At 50.8% G+C, this 23696-nt stretch overlaps 1 protein-coding gene across 7 annotated transcripts in view; it reads left to right on the forward strand.

Annotated features, from left to right (window-relative positions):
- LOC140201667 (B-cell receptor CD22-like) overlaps positions 1-23696 on the forward strand; it is a 57650-nt gene that overhangs the window by 25602 nt on the left and 8352 nt on the right. For 3 of the 7 annotated variants that reach the window (XM_072266134.1, XM_072266132.1, XM_072266133.1), the window contains 12 exons: positions 927-1277; positions 5215-5523; positions 6083-6364; positions 7594-7881; positions 9040-9312; positions 10522-10788; positions 15159-15425; positions 17239-17505; positions 19284-19553; positions 20309-20584; positions 21654-21747; positions 22328-22415. In XM_072266134.1, coding sequence (XP_072122235.1) covers positions 927-1277; positions 5215-5523; positions 6083-6364; positions 7594-7881; positions 9040-9312; positions 10522-10788; positions 15159-15425; positions 17239-17505; positions 19284-19553; positions 20309-20584; positions 21654-21747; positions 22328-22415 — 3032 coding nt within the window. The remainder of the gene's footprint in view (positions 1-926; positions 1278-5214; positions 5524-6082; positions 6365-7593; positions 7882-9039; positions 9313-10521; positions 10789-15158; positions 15426-17238; positions 17506-19283; positions 19554-20308; positions 20585-21653; positions 21748-22327; positions 22416-23696) is intronic. The other 4 variants (XM_072266138.1, XM_072266135.1, XM_072266137.1 and 1 more) reach the window with 3 other exon arrangements.

The raw sequence follows: 23696 nt of genomic DNA on the forward strand, positions 1-23696 counted from the left end.
CTGATCCATACACTCTCTGTTACCGTCTCCAGATCCTACGCCCCTCTCTGACTCTGTAATGCACTCACCCACCCCAACATCTCTCCCTGTGTCTGTGAACCTTTTCGGCCGCTACCCCTTACCCATCTCTGTGATCCCCCTCCAGTCTCTACACCTCTCCTCGTCTCTTTGACCCCCCTACTGGTCATTACACCCCTCCTCGTCTCTTTGACCCCCCTCCACTGGTCATTACCCCTGTCCTCGTCTCTGTGACCCCACCCCCCCAGACGTTACACCCCTCCCCCTCACTGTGGCCCCCATCTGGCCCCTGTACACTTCCCATCTCTGTGAACTCATTTGACCTCTACACCCTCCCTGTCTCTCTAACCTTTTCCAGCCACAACACCCCTGCATTTCACGGTACCCTTCTCCAACCCCTGCAGACCACTCTGTCTCTGAAACCCCATCCAGCTCCTACACTTCTCCTAGTCTCTGTAATTCCCTCCAGTCCCAAAACCCTCTCTATCTCCGTGACCCTCCCCAAACCCTACATCCCTCCCATTCTCTTGTGATCCTCTCTAGCCTCTACACCCCTCCCAGTCTCCGTGACCCCCTCCAGCCTTTCCATTTGCCCTCATCTCTGTTACACTTTTAGACCCCTCCGGGTTCCTGAAACTCCTCTGACATTTACATTGCTCCCCGTCTCCATAATCCCCTCCAGCCTTTACACCACTCACAGTCTCTGTGATACCCTCTGGCCCTTACACCCTCCCCCCTATCTCTGTGACCGTCTCTGGCCCTGCACTCCTCCACCTCCCTGATGGGATGTGGTCCCATTCCAAGATGAAATCCTCCTCCTGTTCTCTCTTCGTCGTCTAGCTTTGCGAGTGTGGGTTGTTTGGTTTTGATGTCCATGATATCCCATACTGAGACTTGGTTCTTTTCAGGGAGTTATAACTGGGCAGTGTGGACCCCCCTCTCACTCCATGCCCGGGAAGGGTCCTGTGTGATAATTCCCTGCCTGTTCCACATTCCTGCAACCAGAACGAGATACACAACGGCCACTGGGATCTGGTTCAAAGACGTAAATTACGAAGGGACTCCAGTGTATCACACCCCTTCTGGGATCGGCGGTAATTATACAGGACGGGTCGAGTTCCTGGGACACATGGAGAGTGAAAACTGTTCATTGAAGATCAGGAATTTAAAAGAATCCGATGGTGGGAAGTATTATTTCCGGATTGAAACATCGTCTGGTAAATGGTCGGATCCAATCGGGTTCACACTCCTGGTATCTAGTGAGTAAATAATTTAATTTTCAGCCCAGCATCAACTGTGTCCTCTCTCCCTCCTCACTCCTCCACTCTTTGCTGCTTCTCTCCCTTCTATTTCCCCACCCCTAACCCATCCAGTAGAGTCACAGTGTTGTACAACACGGGGAAACAGATCTATCGGCCCATTGTGTCCCTGCTGGCCCAGCTACACCAACTCCTTATCTCAACGCTCAATCCACAAGGTCATAAAGTATAGGAGAAGAATTCAGCTATTCAGCCCATCACATCTGCTCCGCCATTCCATCACAGCTGATTTATTATCCCTCTCAACCCCATTCCCCCTTTCTGCGTCCCTTCTCTGGTCATTCAAGTAGTCCTTTGGATAATTCGTCAGTACTGTGAGAGTGTGTGTCGCTCCCAACTCCACAATCCACCATTCCCCAACCCATTGCAATAAAAATTCCCCTCCTCATATACCCTCTTTCTTCCCCTCACCTGTGCCACTAGATTTAGTGATGTTCACCATGAGGAACACCTTCCTACCATCTCCATTTCCCTCATAATTTATCTTGATTCCCTCCCCCCATCCTCCTCTACTCCAGAGAGAATGAAACAGCCCCTCCCACCTCTCCTTGACACTGGAATTCTCCATTCAGGACAACATCCTGGGGAATCTCCTCTCCAGTGCTGTCACCTCCTTCCTACAGTGTGGTGACCAGAACTAAACGCAGTGCCGAGGCTGTGGTCTGTCCAGTGTGTTATACAGTTGTACTGTAACCTCACGGTTCCTGTATTTTATGCCCCAGCTAATGAAGACAAGGATCTCATTCACCTTCTCACCACTTTTTCTGAAGAAAGCGTGAGATTAGCTTTATTCGTCACGTGTACATCGATAACACTAAAACATACAGTGAAGTACATTGTTTGCATCAACAACCAACACAGACCAAGGATTTGCCGAGGGGTGCTTGCAATTGTCACAATAATTACAGTGGCAACGCAACATATCCTCAGCTTGTAAACTCTGCATCTTTGGGATGAAGGAGGAAACTGGCGCACCATGATCGAAAACAATGTGAAACATTATGATAACCACTGCACTACCATGCCTGTACCTTCAGGGTTTCCAGTGATTGTACACTGAGGTCTCTCTGTTCCTGGGTATTTCCCAGGATCCAGCCATTTGTAGTGTAGGTACAGGAGCCTGAGGTCCCACAGTCCGATATGGCAATTTGAGCAACCGCCAAGAGTAGTGGACTTAGCCCAATACATAAGGACACATCACTCCCCACCATCGATAGTATCTACAAGATGTGCTGCCTCAAGAAGGCAACATCAACCATCAAAGATCCCCACCATCTGGGCCATGCCATCTTCTCGTAACTCCCATCAGGCTGGAGGTACAGAAGTCTGAAGTCCCACACCACCAGGTTCAGGAACAGTTACTTCCCTTCAACCATTCGGTTCTTGAACCAACTACAACAACCACAATCACTGCCTCAGTACTGTCACACTAGGACCACTTTGCACTACAATGGGCTTTGTGTTTTTGTTCTAATTGTGTCTTCTTGTAAAACTACAGTTAATTTTATGCTTTTCTTGTGAATTCTGCTTAGAGTGTGCCTGTGGTGCTGCTGCAAGTAAGCTTTTCTTTGCATTTGTCCATATGTGGTCATTTGCATTGGACAATAAACTGAATTATTGCTCCCAAGTGCATCCTGTCACACTTATCTGGATTAAACATCTGCCACTGTTCTGCCCAGTTCACCCACTGGAAGGTCAAACTTGAAGGCAGTATACAGGTTTAATGGCCAGACTCTTAGCATTGTGAAGGAATAGGGAGATCTTGGAAGTTCAAGAGCTGTGAAGTAATGTTGCTGCTCTATTAAACGTGTCGTCAGACCACACTTAGAAAATTGTGCCCAGTTCTGCTTGTCTCATATCGGAAGCAATTGGAAGTTTTAGAGAGGGTGCAGAGGAGATTTACCAGGATGCTGCCTGGACCAGAGAGCATGTCTTATCAGGATAGACAGAGTGAGCTGGGACTTTTCCCTTTGGAATGAAGGAAGATGAGAGGCAACTCGACAGAGATGGATAAGATGATAAAAGACACAGATAGAGAGGAGAGCAGAGGCTTTTCTCCAGTGTGCAAATGGATAATGCAAGGACTTAGAAAATTATAGGGGGAATGTCAGAGGTAGGTTTTAACACAGGGAGTTGTGGGTGCGTGTACCACATGACCAGGGGTAGTGGTAGAGACAGATGCATTCGGGACATTTGACAGACTCTCAGATAGGCACAGGGATGAAAGGCAAATGGAGAGCTATGTAGAGGGAAGGGGTACATTGATCTTGGAATGGGTTAAAAGGTTGGCACAATATAGTTTACCAAACAGGCTGTATTGTGTTGTACTGTTCTATCTTCTATGATCACTTTCAAACTTTAGCGTCTTTATGTCAATAATATCACAATTTTCATGTCTTTTGAAAATTTACCAATTGGACTTCCTTTGACGATATCCAATCAATACTTTGGGAGGACTGTGATTTCCCTGTCTATTATTGTCACATGTACCTCGAGGTACAGTGAAAATCTTTGCTTTGGATGTCAGACATTTCATCACATCAGTGTATCGAGATAGTGCGCTGACTACATCCATCACCTCTCCTGCAGTCTCTGTCAGGTCTTACACACGCAGAGGCCACTCCATTGGGTGCACCTGCTTATTAATGTAAATATCTAATCAGCCAATCATGTGGCAGCAACTCAATGCATAAAAGCACACAGACACAGTCATGAGGTTCAGTTGTTGTTCAACCAAACATCAAAATGGGGAAGAAAAGTGATTGAAGTGACTTTGCTCATGGAATAATTGTTGGGGCCTGATGGGGTGGTTAGATTATTTCAGAAATGGCTGGAATTTTCATTCACGGAAGTCTGTAGAGTTTACGTGGATTGTAAATTTTCCTATATATCGTGTGAGAACAAAAAGAATACATTCTGTGAGCGACAGTTCTGAGGGTGAAAATGCTTTGTTAACGAGAGAGGTCAGAGGAGTAAACACGAGGAATTCTGCAGATGATGGAAATTCAAGCAACACACATCAAAGTTGCTGGTGAACGCAGCAGGCCAGGCAGCATCTCTAGGAAGAGGTACAGTCGACGTTTTGGGCCGAGACCTGAAATGGTCAGAGAAGGATGGCCAGACTGGTTCAAGCTGACAGGAAGGTGACAGTGGCTCAAATAACCACGTGTTACAACAGTGGTGTGCAGACGAACATCTCTGAGCACACAATAGGTCAGACCTTGAAGTGGATGGGTGACAGCAGTAGAAAACAACAAGTATTCAAACCTTACCTATGTCCATGTGCAGGTTGCCATTTTGATCTTTGTTGGCTTTTCCTCTCTCTCTTGTTACTCTCTTGCCTTTAAATGTACTTATAAAATGCTTTGGGTCTTTCATTCATCTTCTCTGCCAGTGATATTCAAAGTCTCCTCTTTGCTCTCATATTTTAAAGTATCCCTGCAAATTCTAAATTTCTAATGTGTGCTAATTTTTTCTGATCCAGGCTTCAATGTTCCTTGATATTCCGGGCTCCGTGGAGTTCCTGATACTTTTCATCCTCATGGGAACACATTAGTTCTGGCCTCCATTGCTTCATTTTTGTATGACCTCCACCTGTCCTCAGCACCCAACCCGGGGCACTCCCTCCTCACCGTCCCCTCCACGGTGCCCTCTCCTCACTGCCCCTCCTGCTGCACTCCCTCCTCACTGCCCCTCCTGCAGCGCTCCCCTGTCACTGCCCCTCCCTGCCTGTGACCGTGGGGAATGCCCTCCTGGGGTGTGGGATCTGAACACAGCTACTCTGAGACTGGGAGGAGGGAGAGGGAGGTGGGTGGGGATGTGTCAGCTGCTTTAACCCTTGCAGGGCCACACATTGTTTGCACGGTTTGTTCCACAGGGAGTCTGGATAAACCGGTGATCAAGGTACCTGAGCGTGTGGTGGAGGGAGAAGCCGTATCTCTGACCTGCTCTGTTCACACTTACTGCCCTGAGGACAATCCTGTGTTTGAGTGGCACCTCCCTGGTTTCAACGTTCCTCAGCTGACTGGGAAAGTATCCCAAGTTTTCCAGGATTACCACTGGATTTATTCCCACACTGTGGTGTACACACCAACGCTCGAGAATTCCCACCAGGCAGTGAAATGTGCGGCCAACTTTGGACCCCAGACACCTTCACGAGAAACGGAGATCTCACTGGATGTGAAGAGTAAGTCAGAGAGTGTAACCGCAGACCAGAAACACCTCGACTTCTCATCCCCATCATCCTACTGTCCTTCAACATCTACTCTCTCCATCACTATCTTCCCCTACATTTCTGTCCTTTCTGTTCCCCGTCCCACCCCTACACCCTTCCCTGTCCCCGTGAAACCCACCAGCTGCTACACCCGGTCTCTGTAACTACCTCCGGCTCTTAAACCCCTCTGCATCTCTGTGACCCCTTCCAGCCCCTACACACCTCCCTGTCTCTGTGAACCCTCCACTCTGTCACCTACACTCCTTCCCATCTCTGTGATCCCCTCCCTGTCTCTGTGACCCCCTCCAGCCACTAAACCCCTCCCCGTCTCTGTGAGCCCTCCACTCCGTCCCCTACACTCTTTCCCATCTCTGTGATCCCCTCCCTGTCTCTGTGACACCCCCTCAGGCCATGACACCATCTGACGCCCCCCCCCCCACCCGGCCACTACACCAAAAACCACTCCGCTCCCCCCCACTGGTCTTTGTAAACCCCTCTCTGTTTCTGTTTAACTCATTCCCTGTGTTTTCAGATCCTCCTCGAAACGTCACCATCTCACTGTCAGTAAACTGGCGAACAGACACTCAGAATATTAAGGAAGGGGATAGAGTTGTCCTCAATTGTAACTCTGCCCCAGCTCACCCGGCAGTCAATGAGTACACCTGGTACAAAGGTGGAACTGAACTCTGGAGACAGAGGAGTGGCAGCCTCCAGTTTTCACCAATATCTCACACCGATTTTGGGACGTATGTCTGTCAGGCTTCCAATGAAGTGGGCAGAAGCAGGTCAGCGGAATTCACAGTGACGGGCAAGAGTAAGTGTCAGACAGAAATAACGTTGGTTTGTTTGGACGAGGTGCATAACAAAAGTGGAATTTAAGTCGTACATACTGCCCGACTGCATATCCCCTGGGTCAGGCCCACACGGAGAACACCGTGCACAGTTCCCGTCTCCATTTTATAAAGAGGACTTGATCTATTGTTGTAGATGCAAATATTCACTGGATCATTGAACAATCAGAGATGTTTCTCTGGTGAACTGTGGAACAAGGGTTCCTTTGAGTAGACTCATGTGGAGCAGGGAACCAGAGGGAAACGATGTAAAATCCAATGGGGAATATAAGTGAACCTCCTCTCACGCCGGAAAGCCATTTTCAGATGGACTTTGTTCTGACAGGGAGGGGTGAAAGTGGGAGCTGAACAAACAGAGGAGAGGAGAATGGAGATATGAGAGGTGACTTGGTAGAAGATGATGAGAAATAGAGTGGATAGCCAGAGACTTTTTCCCAGGGTGGAAATGTTGATATGAAGCGTTAGAATCTTCAGGTGATTGGAGGAAAGTACAGCTGTATGCCAAAGGTAGGATTTTTCACAGAGAGTGGCGGGGATGCTGCAGATATGTTAGGGAGATTTGAGAGACAATGAGACAGGCCTGTGAATGAATGAAAAAATCGATAAGTGTTAGAGAGATTTGCTTTGCCGGAAGTACCTCAGCATATGCAGTGCAATGCATTATTTTGCATCAATGACCAGCACCTTCTGAGGTCCGCTGGGGTAGCCTGCAATTGTCACAAGTTTTCCAGCACCAACATAGCATGTCCGGAACTTCCTAACCCTGACTGGTTGGTTGTAGACTGTGGGAGGAAACTGGGGCATCTCGAGGAAACCCGCACCATCACGGGGAGAAAGAACAAACTCCTTGCAGACAATGAAACATACTGATCCCCAATTTGACAGCTGGCTCTGCAAAAAGGTTACATTAACCATTATACTATCATGGCCATGTGGGAGGGAAGGGCTCGTCTGGTCTTAGTGTAGGTCAAAATATTGAGATAACAATGTGGGCTGAAGGGCCTGTACTGTTCTATGTTCTATGAGATGGGGTAGGTGACAGAGAAGTGGTGGATTAGCATAGAGCACACACCCCAGTGTGGGTCGAGGGATCTAATGGGTGTATCTGCTGGGTGGTCAAACTTAATGTAAAACAATCCAGAAAATGCAAACACTGACCAGTTCCTAACTGAGGTGTTGAATCCTATTCCAGCTCGACCTCTGGACGTTCACATTGAGTACCACGTCAATGGCATACAGATCAAAGAGCAAGCAGTTATGAGAGAGAATGATCGGCTAACTCTGACCTGTGTCAGCACCAAGAGTGACCCACCGGTCTCCAGTTACTCCTGGTTACAAAATGGCCGGACTGAGAAGAGCCAAAATCAGGAACTGCAGTTCGACAGGATTAACCGAGAAGAGGACGGCAAGAGATATCAATGTCAGGCTCATAATGAGATTGGAACAAGAAGCTCAGAGACCATCACCATCCACGTACAGTGTGAGTAACCCACACCATCCCTGCTGGGCACCCAGTTATCCCCCGATATTCCGCTGTTCTGTTGCCCTGGAGATTTAGGAAGACGGGAACTCCAGTATCCACAGGAGAGAGTTGTAGAGAGGACGTACTGCACTGTGGGAGGACGATCAGGAGAGAGCCGCATAGGCGGGAGTGAGGAGGGAACGACTGTGGGAGGGGGTGAGTAGAAAACACTGTGGGAGGGGGTGAGGAAGGAACGCTCTGCGAGGAGCAGTCAGAAGGGAGTGCTGTGGAAAGGATGTGAAAAGGGAGAGCCACATTGTGGGACAATTGATGAAGAGGGAACGCTCCTGGAGGGGCAGTGAGGAGGGAACGCTGTGGGAGGGAGTGGTGAGGAGGGAGTGCCGTGGGAGGGAGTGGTGAGGAGGGAGCATTGTGGGAGGGAATGGTGAGGGGGGAGTGCTGTGGGAGGGGCGATGAGGAGGGAGCACTCTGGGAGGGGCAGTGCGGAGGGAACGCTGTGGGAGGGGCAGTGAGAAGGGAACACTGTGGGAGGGAGCTGTGAGGAGGGAACACTGTGGGAAGGGCAGTGAGGAGAGAGTGCGGTGGGAGGGAGTGGTGAGGGGGGAGTGATCGGGGAGGGAGTAGTGAGGAGGGAGCATTGTGGGAAGGGCAGTGAAGAGGAAGCACTGGGGGAGGAGAAATGAGGAGGGAGCACTGCAGGAGGGAGTGGTGAAGAGGGAGCGCTGGGGGATGGAGTGGTGAGGAGGCAGCACTGAGGGAAGGGCAGTGAGGAGGGACCGCTGTGGGAAGGATGAGAGAAGGGAGCGCCACATTGTGGAAGAATTGATGAGGAGGGAGACTCATGGGACCTTCACCTTGTGTGTCACCGCAGAAGTGTGTTGGGGTTGTGCAGAGGGACCTACACTCTGTCTGGTCCCCAGAGTGTATGATGGGATGATGACAAGGGAGCTTCACTCTGTGTCTAAAACCTGGGAGTGTGTGATGGGACGGTCTGAAGGGAGCTTCACTCTGTGTCTGACTCTAGGAGTGTGTTACACATGTTTCTATTGCCCATTACTTTTACCCAGTTGATATTCAGCCCAAATGTTTCCCTGCCTTGACCTGTTGCTGTGGGATACGGGGTCTGATTTAACTGAAGGGAGTTTCTTTCTCTAGATGCTCCCACCAACGTGAGAATCACATCTCCCGCTGCTGCTCCTGTTGGTCAGTCCATCACACTGTGGTGTAAATCTGATGCCAACCCAGAACCGCACAACTACAACTACAGCTGGAGGAAGGTGTGTGGCTCTTCATTAGTTAATCTGCAATGTTATTCTCGGGATTGTAGACTGTGGATTACACGGGCGGACATCTCCTGTGATTATTACTGCACTGTGAGGAATTCCATCGGTGAAGGGGAATCTCCACCCAAACGCATCATTGTACAGTGTGAGTAGTGACGTTTCCAACCAGTTACCGCACAGACACACCGTCCCATTCACCCGCCCCTTTGCAATATGATTCACCACCGTCTTGGCCAATCAGACAACAGTATTTACTGATGTATTGTGACTGCCGTTTGGCCCATCACTTCATTCTAGCTCCCAGAAGAAAGATCACATCAGGCCTATTCCCCAAGACTTCCTGCACCCCCGGTAACCCATTCTCCCCACGTTCCTGTCAATGAACACCCCCCTCCCCCCGCTGATTCTAACACACTAGCAGGGAGCATCATAGTTGTCCATGAACCCACCACTCCTGCACACCGAGGGATGTGGAAGGAAACTGGAACACCCAGGGGAAACCGAAGGGGTCACAGGGAGAATGTACAGTCACATATACACATAATGATCCACTGGGGGTTTGTCTCTCACACACACGCAAGCACACACGCACACGCGCACGCGCACGCGCACACACACGCGCGCACACACACACACACACACACACACACACACACACACACACACACACACACACACACCTCTCTGGTCTGAACCAGTGTCTCTGGAGCATCACCCACTAGAGGTGTCCCAGTAGACGTGCTGGTCTTCCCATCACCCCTGCTGGTGCATAGGCCGCTGACAATAGCTCATCAGAGCCTCTGAACTGAGCTAAAATTTCTAGTTTCCCATGGAGACCATCTTCTTGGTGTATCCTTTCTCTCTCAAGGTTCTGTTAGTGTGTGCGTAGCTCTGGCATTTTCTACGGTATGGGGTCACTAGCCGATACCCAACCCTCCTCGTTCTGCAGCCAGGCTTGGCAGCGTCCAGGTTTAAAGTAAATACTTGAGGCATTGGCTCTGGTGAAGGAGTATCTTGGAAAGTTACTGACAAGAGACCACGAGGGAAATGGTTGGTGATAAAATGAGAATGTGAGCAAGGGACAGAGCTTTCAAAGCTGAGATTCAATTCAGTGGGACGTGGTTCAAACACAAAACCGGAGGCTCTTTACGTGAATAGGAGCAGCCCTCGGGGTGAGTTGGGTGAATGAGTGGCACTCAAACCTCGTCGCCAGCCAGGACAGAGCCGTCAATCTGACAGGCAGCCCATCCACCGTCGGTACGCAGTTGACATTCAGCCTGAATGTTTCCCTGTTTCAGCGTTTTGCCGTGGTTACAGGAGTTTGATTTTAACTGAAGGAGGTTTCTTTCTGTAGACGCTCCCACCAATGTGCACATCACATCTCCCGATGCTGCTCCTGTTGGTCAGTACATCACACTGTCGTGTGAATCTGAAGCCAACCCAGCAGCGAACTATTTCAGCTGGAGAAAGGTGTGTGGCTCCCAGTCAAGAAATCTGTGGAGAAATAGTGGAAAATACGGATTGAATGTTCAAATGGAGGACGCCTCCTGTGACTATCACTGCTCCGCGAGGAATTCCATCGGTGAACAGGAGTCTCCAGGAAAGCGCATCGATGTTCAGTGTGAGTACCGACACTGCAGCATCCTGTTACCACACAGACACAATCGGATTCCCCACCAACCCATCACACACCGAGAATCACCTGTCACCCGCGCTGCAAATTCAACAGAGTCCGACAGCAGCAGTGAGGAGAGAGCGGAGCGCAGTGGGACGGGCAGTGAGGACAGAGTGCAGTACTGTGGGTCAGGCAGTGAGGAGGGAGCTCAGTACTGTGGGAGGGAGAGAAGTTCAGTGGGTTGGGCGGTGAGGACGGAGCGAAGTTCTATGTGACGGGCGGTGAGGACAGAGTGCAGTACTGTGGGTCAGGCATTGACGAGGGAGCGCAGCGCTGTGGGAGGGAGCGAAGTTCTATGTGACGGGCGGTGAGGACAGCGTGCAGTACTGTGGGTCAGGTAGTGAGGAGGGAGCGCTATGCTGTGGGGGGGGGGGGGGGTGGTGCCGTCAGAACCAGAAATATTATGTGAACCGCAAATCTTCGCCTCTGATGAAATATATTAACGGATACTCCCGACCAAGCAGTTAATCTGTCTGGCAGACGTGTCAAGAGACAGTGTGGAATGAACTTCACCGCTTTTTAAAACAGAAATTCTTTATTACAAGTACAATAATACAGTACCCCAAATTCTGTATATATACAGAACAGTGACTAACACAATTACTAGACAAACGAAACTGAAATATTCCCATCTCTATCAATGATGGCGCTAATCCCCTAACGGTCCCGGGACGCCTCTGTGGTTGCCGTCGACAGCACGTGTTCCCTCACGATGGTTGCCTGGGCACGCGTACACTCCCTAAAATTACCACACCGTCTGCCTGGGCACATCCTACCACAGCATGAGGGAGCAGTAATCCTCCCGTCTCTCCGTGCAGCTGACCCAGAACACTTCAGACGAATCCCAGGATCGGCTGTCTTCCAGAGGCTGGTCGGTAAAGTGCCAGTGGCCGGAATCCACCCGAGAGTGAAGAGGAGCAAACTCCATCCACGCGAGGTGATGGTCCGAGCACGACACCAGGTGCATGGAGGATGTTGACTCGCGGGAGATATACGCCCGAGAGATGTAGAAGCGGCGATGCGATATCCTCCCCCTCTCGTCCTTCTTCAGAAAATGCTAGAGTCAGGGTGAGGATCCCGCGGGAGCCTAGTAGCGCCTTTTGCCGAAGCTGGGTTGCATTGGAGGCCAGAGCGGTCCCCCACCTTGAGGGTAGAGGAGAAATCTCCGCCGAGGATAATGCCGTCTCCAGCGTCGATGGAGCTGAGCAGAGAGCAGAGAGCAGAGAGGACACCAGACAGAGTAGGCACGTCTGCTGCACCCCTCACTCAGGGGTATACACGTTGATGAAGTGCAGCGGTAGGGAAAACATCCAGGCGCACGGCCAGGTGGAGCAGAGGGCCGGGAACGATACCCTGGATTATTGTGATTTCCGGCTGGAAGGTTGGGCCATCAGGATCACCATTTCACTCGAGCTGAGGCTGACGGAGCTCATGTAGTCCCCTCCCTGCCAGTCCAGGAGCCAAGTGGACTCGTCTCCTGAAATGATATGGGTTTCCTGCAGGAAACTCGCCACATATCTCCCATCTCTGAGGATTGAGAGATTGTTAAACCTGCTGAGAGAAACCCTGCTACCACTTACCATTCAGACTAGCTATGGTGAGCTTCATATCGGGACAACACTAGGCCTCTTGAGCAGCATCCTTCCTGGTGAGAGCGGACTCACCCTCCGCCCTACTCTCCCCAAAAGAGCAAGAATGCTCCTGGCCGCTGGGCTCGTTATCCAGTGTTCTTGCCTCTAGGGAGGTACTAACTACTCAGTCCTGAATGGAGGGAGCCAGGGCTGTCTCAGTCGCCAGATCAGGGGCAACACCAGCTTCCACCCTACCTTCCTACACACACACTCCACCACCATAGGTCTCGGGGCCACATCCTGGGACCCACCTGGATTCCTTCCCCCTCCCGTGACACCCCCAAGTCTACACTCTGTACCCTCTTGGTAGAAGAGCTCCTTCTCCTCTTTGAGATGGAGGCGCACCCGCAACAGGGGTCCCCAATACAGCGACACTCTCTGCTTCCATCACCCCGTCCACCTACGCACTTCCCTGAGCCTCCAGCTGAACTTCAGAGCAAGCGGGTTCCGTGGTACAGGACACAGGAGCAGACGTGAGCTCTGCGTTCTCAATGGCCATCTCCATATTGGGTTTGGATTTTTTCTTCGCCCTCCTGCCCTGAGCAGTCTCCTCCCCATCCCCTGCTGCATCCTCCCTGCCTGTAGACTCGTTCCCCCACCCAATTCCACAGGGGCAGCAGCAAGTGCAGGGACTGGCAGGATCAGTTTGATGCATTGCAGCTCAAGGTAGAGTCTTTGGGCCAGGAACTGGGGCAGTCTCTCTGAAAGTGCCCCACTTCCCCGCAAGTGGAGCATCGTGGGTGCTCCGAACTCCAGTACACCTGGTAGATTTCCCTTTCAAATCGCATGGTAAATCGACCCTCAATATCCTCCTCCTGCGCCAACTGCATGAACACCTGTCGCCGGAAAGAGATAATGTCACTTGAACTTGTGCCTAACGGCGCTGATTTCGGATATTCCTCGACCCAAGAGGGCAGCATGGGGAAGGAGGACCTCACTGGAGGTGAAGGGCTTGAGCCTGAGGACGATCTGCAATGTGTGAGCGATCGTTAGCTCCAACTGTAGGAAAGTTCCCTCCATTCTCAGCCCTCTGCAGAGAGCTTGAAGCACCAACTCATCGGTGCTCATGTATAACACCACCTTACCTCAGTCCTTCTCAGAAGCCAGCACGCTGCCAGCAGCAGCCAAGCTCTCCATGGCCTCCGGCCTCCGGCCTCCGGCACTCTTCTAGAGTCAGTCCGGAAGGCAGACGCATTGCACCCCGCGTTTAATCGACAACAACCGAAACAGGGCACTGTGTGGTTTTAGAGACAACAGCCTTTGCATTGTTCCTCGGGGGGGTCCACTGCTCCCTGGTGATCGATCTGGTATGCTGGGAATACAGTCCAAATACAACACGTCATATATCCTGAAACACTGTAAGCGGCTATGTCCGCTGATAAAGACACAAAAAAAGCGACTGGTGTCCCTTGCTGGAAAGTTTGGAACTTCTCGCAGCTCACCCAAATCCTGCTGCGTCCGCAGATCCAGTCGCCTCGAGGTTGTGGGGTCCCATGACAAACTGTCGCCGTCCTTTGCTGTTTAGACTGCGAGAGGAAGATGGAACGTAATCTTCGATGTTGACCCGGTGGTTCTTTTGACAAAACGTTAGCGAATTCCAACTCCGGGAAAAACTCCGTCGTCCCCAAAAATCCCCCCCCCCCCCCGGCCTCAAAAGGTCAAGATGCCCAGGAAACACTTCTTCGTTCACGCCGACCCAGATGCATGACGAGATGGGGGTTGCGGCAGATTCGTTCAGATGTTAGTTCGAAACGAACAATTTCTTTCTCCGTCGCTTTGTTGCAGCAACAGCTCTGGCAATATGCCAGCCGCTGCGGCGAGAGACTGCGCGGTTAGCAGACGCCAACAAATGCAGTCCAAACAGGCAGATAAACTCCAGAAGTTCCCACAGTGGAACAGTTACTCTCCGAGAAGTTCAGGAGTCCTGCGGGACCTTATCTGATGCCGCAGGAAAACTTTATCCAACGGTTTTCTTATGGTTTCTCCCAACTCCATCAGAACAACTGCACACTGAGTCTGACCCCGGGAGTCTGTGATGGGACAGTGTGGAGGGAGCTTCACTCTGTGTCTGACCCGGGGAGAGTGTGATGGGACAGTGTGGAGGGAGCTTCACACTGTTTCTCACCCCGAGAGTGTGTGATGGGACAGTGTGGAGGGAGCTTCACTCTGTGTCTGACCCAGGGAGAGTGTGATGGGACAGTGTGGAGGGAGCTTCACACTGTTTCTCACCCCGAGCGTGTGTGATGGGACAGTGTGGAGGTAACTTCACTCTGTGTCTGACCCCGGGGGTGTGTGAGGGGACAGTATGGAGGGAGCTTCACTCTGTGTCTGACCCCGGGGATGTGTGATGGGACAGTGTGGAGGGAGCTTCACTCTGTGTCTGACCCCGGGAGTATGTGATGGGACAGTGTGGAGGCAGCCTCACTCTGTCTCTGACCCCTGGAGTGCTGTGAGAGGGGCAGTGAGGAGGGAGCTTCACTCTGTATCTGACCCCGGGGGTGCGTGAGGGGACAGTGTGGAGGGAACTTCACTCTGTGTCTGACCCCGGAGTGCATTACACAGGTTTCTATCGCCCGTTACTTTTACCCCCGCTGAGTTGATATTCGGCCCAAATGCTTCCTCGTGTCAGCGTTTTGTAGTGGGATTCGGGTATCTGATTTAACTGAAGGGGGTTTCTTTCTGTAGACGCTCCCACCAACGTGAGAATCACATCTCCCGCTGGTGCTCCTGTTGGTCAGAACATCACACTGTGGTGTGAATCTGATGCCAACCCAGAACCGCAGTACTACAGCTGGAGGAAGGTGTGTGGCTCCCGGTCATCAAATCCGAGGGGAAATGATAGAAAATACGTATTTCGTGTTAAAATGGAGGATGCCTCCTGTGTCTTTTACTGCACAGTGAAGAATTCCATTGGTGATCAGGAGTCTCCACCGAATCACCTCAGTGTGGAGTGTGAGTAGTGACACTGTTCTATCCTGTTACCTCACACACACAATCTGATTCCATGACGACTTGACACAAACACGAACAAGAGAAGATCTGCAGACGCTGGAAACCCAGAGCAACACGAGCAAATTGCTGGAGGAACTCAGCAGGCCAGGCAGCATCTATGGGAAGGAGAACAGTCGATGTTTCGGGCCGAAACCTTTCAGCAGGACTGGAAATAAAGAGATGAGGGGTAGAGTTTAAAGGTGTGGGTAGGGGAATGAGAACCACAAGGTGACAGGTGAAACCTGAAGGGGGAGGGATGAAGTAAAGAGCTGGGAAGTTGATTGGTGATAGAGATACAGGGCTGGAGAAGGGGGAATCTAATAGGAGAGGGCAGAAGGCCAGGGAAGAAAGAAAAGTGGGGAAGGACACCAGGAGGAGGTGACGGGCAGGCAAGGAGAGACGGTGAGAGAGGGAAAAGGGGGTGGGGAATAATGAAGAGGAGGGGGGGCATTACCGGAACTTCAAGAAATCAATGATCATGCCATCAGGTTGGAGGCTACCCAGATGGAATGTAAGGTGTTGTTCCTTCAGCCTGAGTGTGGCCTCATCACGACAGCAGAGGTGACCATGGATTGACATATCAGAATGTGAATAAGAAGTGGAATTAAAATTGGTGGCCACTGAGAGATCGTACATCTTCTGGCGGATGGAGCATAGGTGCTTGGCGAAGGAGTCTCCCAATCTATGTTGGGTCTCATCAATATTCAGGAGACCGCACCGGGAGCACAGGACACAGTATATGACCCGAGAAGACTCACAAGTGAAGTGTCTGTTTGGGGCCCTGAACAAGGGAGGAGGTGTAGGAGCAGGTGTAGCATTTGTTCTGCTTGACGAAAGGACAACAGAGTTGCATAAGGGGCAATCCCTGCAGAAAGCAGAAAATAGGGAAGAGGGAAAGAATTGATTGGTGGTGGGATGCTGTTGGAGATAACGGAAGTTCCAGAGAGTTATGTGCTGGACACAGAGGCTAGTGGGGTGGTAGATGAGGACAAGAGAAACCCTATCCCTGGTGGGGTGGCGGGGATGAGATGAGAACAGACATGTGTGAAATGGAAGAGATGTGGTTGAGGGTAGCATCGATGGTAGAAGAAGGGAAGCCTCTTTCTTTGAAAAAAGAGGACATGTCCTTCGTTCTGAAATAAAAAAGCCTCATCCTGAGAGCAGATGCGGCGGAGACAGAGGAAATGAAAGAAGAAGATGCTGTTTGAGAGAAGTATCTGATTTAAACTCTTCCCAAAATTAATTCTGACTCCAGTACTTCATAATTGACATTTCACCAGAGAGTTATTCACAATTCAACCGAACATCAGACCCCACACCCCTCTCCATCACTGTAACCCTTTCTGACCCCTACGCCCCCTCCCATCATTCTGCCATTGGCAGCCAAACTTACAGCGGCCTGTTCCTCAGCTCCACGTTCCCTCCTTCACCCTCTCTGACCCTCTCTGACTCTCTCTACCTAGCTCCCTCGCTGACCAACTCCATAGATCTCCCTCCCCTACACTTTCCTCCTCTTTGGCTCCCACATTCAGTCTCTCCTGTACCCCTCCCATTGCGAAGGGATTCCTCGACACCAGCCAGATGTGACCAATGTTTGTTTCCTTTGTACTCCCTCTTTCAAGATGACCTTGTGACATTTTGTCACAGGAAGTTATTTCCATCTATTTCTCATTCTCATTGGCGATCGTTGGTTTTGTGAACATTTACCCAAGATTTGCAGTTCCCCTTAACATTTGGAATAACTGGAGGACTTTTTCTCTTAAACAATCCACAGATAAACCCGAAGATGTGAAAATCCTGTCCAGTGATTCTGTGGTCGAGGGATCACAGGTTTTGTTACGATGTGAGAGTGTCGGGAATCCACCTGCAGACACCTACCAGTGGAAGAAGGTGTGTTCTGGGATGGAGATGAGACTCGAAGGGTCCACACATGAGCTTCAGATCCAGGTCTCAACCGAGGATGAGTCCTGTGCCTATTATTGTAGAGCTGGGAATGTGATTGGAGATCAGGAATCTGAACCCAAACGCTTTAAAGTTCGATGTAAGTATTCACATTCTGATAAAACCTTCACCTTCATCCGAACTGCCGCCTGGCCCGAGTCCGAACCTTCATCCCTTCCTCCTCAAACCCGAACCTGGCTGTAACCTGTAAACTTTGCACTAATTCCAAACTCCCAAAAGCCTGCCCCTTGGCTCAATGGTCCACCCCCCCCCCCAACATATAATCTCTGCCCTTGCCCTAAACCCTAACCCCTGCACTTTGCCCTAATTCCTAACCCCTGTTTCCTGCCTTAAACCAACCCATAACCTCTGCCTGAGCCCGAACATCTTCCTTACCCATAGCTCCTGCTCTAACCACTAATTCCTATCTGCTGCTCTAATCCACAACCCTTGCACTACCCCAAAGCCCCTCAGTAATCCTGCCCCCTGCCCCCACCATAACCCCTAATTCCTGTACCTTGTACTAACTCATATTCCTTACCTTCACACTAAACCATGCCCTATACCGCAACCCCTGCACTAACCCTGAAACCCTAGTCAAAGTATGTCAGGCTGTGTGTGTGTGTGTGTGTGTGTGTGTGTGTGTGTGTGTGTGTGCGTGTGTGTGTGTGATTTCTCGACACTATGGTGTGGAGACGAATGACGCGGTCTTTGGAAATTCGGGGAATTCCTCCCCTCTGCCTTTTGCCCTGTGCATGTGGAGTGCAGCGCTCACTCATTGCCCTGGGGAGGGGCTCGGGATTATACCAAATACGTGTTTCTGGGGATTGTATGTGTGTGTGTCGGGGTGGGAGGGGGCTGCTGGTGCAGGAGGGGACCAAGAAACACAACAGTTTCCTTACCAACCATACACTCAAACTCACACACAGCAGGATGGTCAATTGAAGTGCTTGCGCGTTTAAAGGGGGAGGGGCAGTCAATAGCCAGTAGTCAAGGTCAAGTTTACTGTTACAAGGTGTGTAGAGGGGTAATGAAAAACTTACTTGCAGTAACATTACAGGCGCACAACATCCGTAATTGTTCTTCAAATCCACAACCCCTGCTCTACAACGTTCACAAGAAAAATATAAATTGCACATGATTTTTTTTTACCGGAAAGAACGTAACCAGATCAAAAACAGAGTGCAAAGTGGTCCTATGGATACTGAGCTACTGATTACGGTTGTGCCGGTTGGTTCAGGAACCGAATGGCTGAAGGAAAGTCGCTGTTCCTGAACCTGGTGGTGTGGGTCCTTAGGCTTCTGTACCTCCAGCCTGATGGGAGCTGCGAGGTGATGGCACGGCCCGGATGCTGGGGATCTTTGATGGATGTTGCCTTCTTGAGGCAGCGTCTACTGTAGAAGGCAACATCTAGGGTCAGGCAAGATCATGGCAGGAACAGGCCCTTCGGCCCACTGTCCATACTGACCCTCAACTACCCTTTTCCACTAATCCTTTCATTCCCCCTCCCCACCCATACATATGATGTCAATTAGCACCCCTGCTCCCCAGATTCGACCCTCAGACGCTCCAGCAGGGCAATTCGCAGCGGACAATTAGCGCATCCAGTCCGCACTTCGCCGGGATGGATAATGAAGATCACCCTGAAGAAACCCAGTGGGTCACAGGAAGAACGAGCAAATTGCACTCACACCACCCCCGCCCCAGGCACCTGCTCAGATACACACACGCAAACACATACAGGCACTTGCACAGATACACACACGCAAACACATACAGGCACTTGCACAGATAAACATACACCCGCGCAGGAGGTTCGAAGGGAGACAGCTGTAGGATGCACCACTCCCCCTGCCCAGGATGCGTCTCGTTTTCCAGATGGCCCGAGAGATACGAAGATCAAGTCCAGTGAATCCTCTGGGCGAATCCGAGAAGGAAAGTCTCTGACCCTGACGTGCGAATCGAGGGCCAGACCAGACCCGCAGTTCTCCTGGTACAGAGGTCCCGGGACAACTCAGGCTGTGCCAAGCGGCGACCGGCAGCTAACCTTCAACCCACTGAGTTCCAGCGACTCTGGGAACTACAGCTGCGGAGCCAGCAACGGAATCGGGAGCGGCCGCTCACCATTCTTCCTGCTTGACGTGCTGTGTGAGTACTGGGAACCTGCCGGAAGAGAAAGGCGAAAACCGGGAAGCAGCTGGAAACACTCAGCGGAGAGAGTGAGAGAGAGTGTGCGAGAGAGAGGAGAGACAGGCCCTTGTTCCGAGGGAATGAGGGCGATGGTGTCGCTCTGAGTGAGGGTCAGCGCTCAGAAGCCCTTCTCCCTCTCTCTCTCTCCTCTCTCTCTCCCTCTCTCCCCCTCTCTCTCCCTCCCGCTCTCTGCCTCTCTGTCTTTGTGTGAGTGTCTCTCTCTATCCCTCTGTCTGTCTCTTTCTCTGACTCACCGACACTCTCTCTCTCTGCCTCTCTGTCTTTGTGTGTGCGTGTTTCTCTCTCTTTCTCTCTCTCTCTCTCTCTCTCTCTCTCTCTCTCTCTCTCTCTCTCTTTGTCTCTGTCTCTGTCTCTGCCTCTGTCTCCCTCCCCTCTCTTTCTCAACAACACACGCAAAATACTACTGGAAGGACTCAACAGGTCAGGCAGCATCTATGGAGAAGGATGAGCAGCCGACGTTTCAAGCCGAAATCCTTCATCATTTCCCTCCACAGACGGTGCCTGACCTGCTGAGTTCCTCTTGTATTTTGCATGTTGCTGAAGGTTTCCAGCATCTGCAGAATCTCTTGCCTCCCTGTTCCTCCTTCTGTCTGTGCTCCACTTTGCTGTCTGACCGGGTGCTGGGTAAGCTGTTCCGCCTGCCCGCCCGCCCCTGGTGACCCTGGTATTCTATGGACTGTCCTTGCTTCCAGATGGTCCGAGGAAGACCAAGATTTCTGCTTCTGCACCACCCGAGCAGGTCCAGGAAGGAGACAACATCACCCTGAGCTGTCAAAGTGACAGCAATCCTCCCATCAGCTCTTACCAATGGCTCTGGAGTAATGGGGTGACCAACGCCACCGTGGCATCGACAAGCAACTGCCTTCACCTGGTGCGGATCAGTCAGCAACAAGACGGTGTCTATTACTGTCTTGTTACAGCGGACTCCAGGAGCCAGGTGTCTGAGGGAATTAGCATCAGGGTCTCTTGTAAGTATCTTCTTGCCAATGTCCAGCACAACTGAGGAGTCTGTCTCACTCTCACTCTCTCCTTGTTCCCTCTCCTTCCCTCCCCACTTCCTACCACTCTTCCCCTCCCTCCCTCCTCCCTCTCTCATTCTACCTCTCTCTCTCTGTCTCTGTCTATCCCTACCTTTCTGTCTCTCTCTCTCTGTCTCGCCCTCTCTCTGTCTCTCTCTCTGTCTCTCCACCCTCCCCCTCCCTCCCACCCCCACCTCTCCCACGACCCCCCTTCCACACACACTCACACACACACACACAGAGCTGGGAGTGCTTGTCACCCTCATTCGTAAGTGCCAGAGTGGACGATGATCTGGCGCTGAGCAATAGGCGGGCAGAACCGTTTCTGGTCAGACCACACGGAGTATTGTGTTCAGCTCTGGTCACTTCGTTATTGGAAGGATGTGAAAGATTTCCAGGGACTGCTGAGGAGATTTACCAGAATGCTGCCTGAACCATAGAGCATGTCTCATGAGGACAGGTTGAGTGGGCTGGGGCTTTCCCCTTTGGAGTGAAGGTGGATGAGGGTCGATTTCACAAACGATAATACAAATGAATGAAGTGGTAAGCCAGCATCTTTTTTTTCCACAACAGAAATGACTAATACCAGGTGTTAGGTATTTGGAGCGAAGTACGGAGGGACATCAGAGTTAGGGTTTTTCTTTTACAGGGCGGTGGTATGTGGAACATGCTGCTGGGGGTGGTGCTGGAGGAGACACAATAGGGATATATAAGAGACTCTCAGATAGGAACATGGATGATAGAAATGGAGGGGTATTTGTGAGGGAAGGGTTAGACTGCAGGGTCAGCACAACATCGTGGGTCAAAGGGCCTTACTGTATTCTACTGATCTATGCTCTATGTCCCGTTCTTAGGTAGAGGGAATTCAACAGGAACAATATACCAGGAAGTTGTTAGCATTAGAACTCAGATCCCCAGCCCTTCCGTGGAACATGAGGGGAGGGCACAGGGAATTATGGATGACCGTGTCAGGGATGGTTGTCTCTGCAGCTTGTTCATTATGTTCAATCACTTACAGGGAGTTACAGGAAAAAGGTCACCATAACGATAACAACCATCACCATCATCATTATCCTGATCGTAATCATCATTGGAATCCTTTATTTCAGACAGTAAGTATTACAGAAAATCCGCAGCTGTCTATACGTCAGTTTTATAGACTGCAACAGGAACACCATGCACAGTTCCACTCTCCGTATCCCTGGGTCAGACCCACACCGGGAGCACCGTGCACAGTTCCACTCTCCGTATCCCTGGGTCAGACCCACACCAGGAGCAGCGTGCACAGTTCCAGTCTCCATATCCCTGGGTCAGACCCACACCGGGAACACTATGCACAGTTCCAGTCACCATATCCCTGGGTCAGACACACACCGGGACCACCGTGCACAGTTTCAGTCACCATATCCCTGGGTCAGACCCACAATGGGAACACCATGCACAGTTCCAGTCTCCATATCCCTGGGGCAGACCCACACCGGGAGCACCACGCACAGTTCCAGTCTCCATATCCCTGGGTCAGACCCACACCGGGAGCACTGCACGCAGTTCCTGTCTCCGCATCCTTGGGCTACAGATGAGAAATCTTGCAACACTTGGATCTTGATTCTGCCCGGAAGACCCCTCGAACAGCCGGGATGTGGGTGTTCATTTGTTCCAGAGGCCATCCTGTACTGTTGTGATTCTCTGTAGCCTCAGCAGGAAGAAACGGCTTGAATCCTTCAGGCAGTGGAGCACAGATGCCACCAATGTGGTCTACAGCGTGGTCAACAAACCCAAGGTAGGACCCAGAATGCTAGTGTGGGGCACCAGGTGTGGGTCTCTCGCTCAACCTTCCTCTCTTCTTCACCCCCCCCCCCCCTCAATCCTGCATCCAGCTGTCTAATCACAGTCTCTATGCTGGGTAGTCAGACAGTAAGGACTATTTGGCCCCTCCACCTATTCTATCCTACCCCCCTCAGGCCCTTCGTCCCAACTGTTCCATGGCTAATATGATGCCCACCAAGCCATTCCCATCCGCACACATTTGGTCCATATCTCTGTAACCCTTTCCTATCCATAAATCTTGTCCAAATGACTTTTAAATATTGTAATCTGACCAGCCTCAACCACTTCCTTTGGTGGCTCATACCATATACCCACATCCTCTTTATGAATAACTTGCCCATCAAGTCTCTTTGAGATCTTTCCCCACTCACCTTAAACCTGTGCCCTCTGGTCTTAGACTCCACTTCCCCGGGAAAAAGAATAAAGTGTATTCATACTTCTGACCACCCCCCCATAGTTTTATACACTGCTAAAAGTCCACCCATTATATGCAAAGGTGTCAAAGAATAAAGTCCTAGCCCTCCAATCTCTCTCTATAACCCAGCCCATGGCTTCTCCATTAATCTGCCCTGTCCTCTTTCCAATTTAATGATATAACAGGGTGTTGAACACTGCACGCAATATTCCCAGTGAGATCTCATCAACATTTTATACAATTGCAACATAACGTTCCAACTCCTCTACACAGTACTCTATCCGATGAATATCAGCATGCCAAATGCCTTCTTCACTGCCCTGTCGACTCGGGACACCGCTTTCAGGGCACTGTGTCCCTGTACCTCTGAGGTCCTTTTGTCCTCAGAGCCCAACCATTCACTGTGCTAGACAGACTCTTGTTTGTCTTCTTAAAGATGCAAAGTTTCACACTTAGCCAAGCTGGAAGTCATTTACCAATCCTCATTTACCCATCTGATCAAGATCCCTCTTTTAATCTTCATTGTCAGTGACACCACTAAGTTTTCAATCACCTGCAAACTTATTAATCATAGCTTGTATATTCTCATCCAAATCATTTTAAAAAGATTTTTAAAGATGAGCTTCATTTGTTGCCAGTACATCAAAACATGCAGTGAAACGTGTCATTAGCTTTAACTACCAACACAGTCTGAGGATGTGCTGGGGTCAGCCCAGAATTGTCGCCATGCTTCCGGCACCAAAATAACATGCCCACAGTTTATGTCTTTTTGGAATGTTGGAGGAATCCAAGCACTTAGAGGAACCCCACATGGTCATG

Source organism: Mobula birostris, chromosome 8 (genome assembly GCF_030028105.1).
Source record: "Mobula birostris isolate sMobBir1 chromosome 8, sMobBir1.hap1, whole genome shotgun sequence".
Lineage (NCBI taxonomy): Eukaryota > Metazoa > Chordata > Chondrichthyes > Myliobatiformes > Myliobatidae > Mobula > Mobula birostris.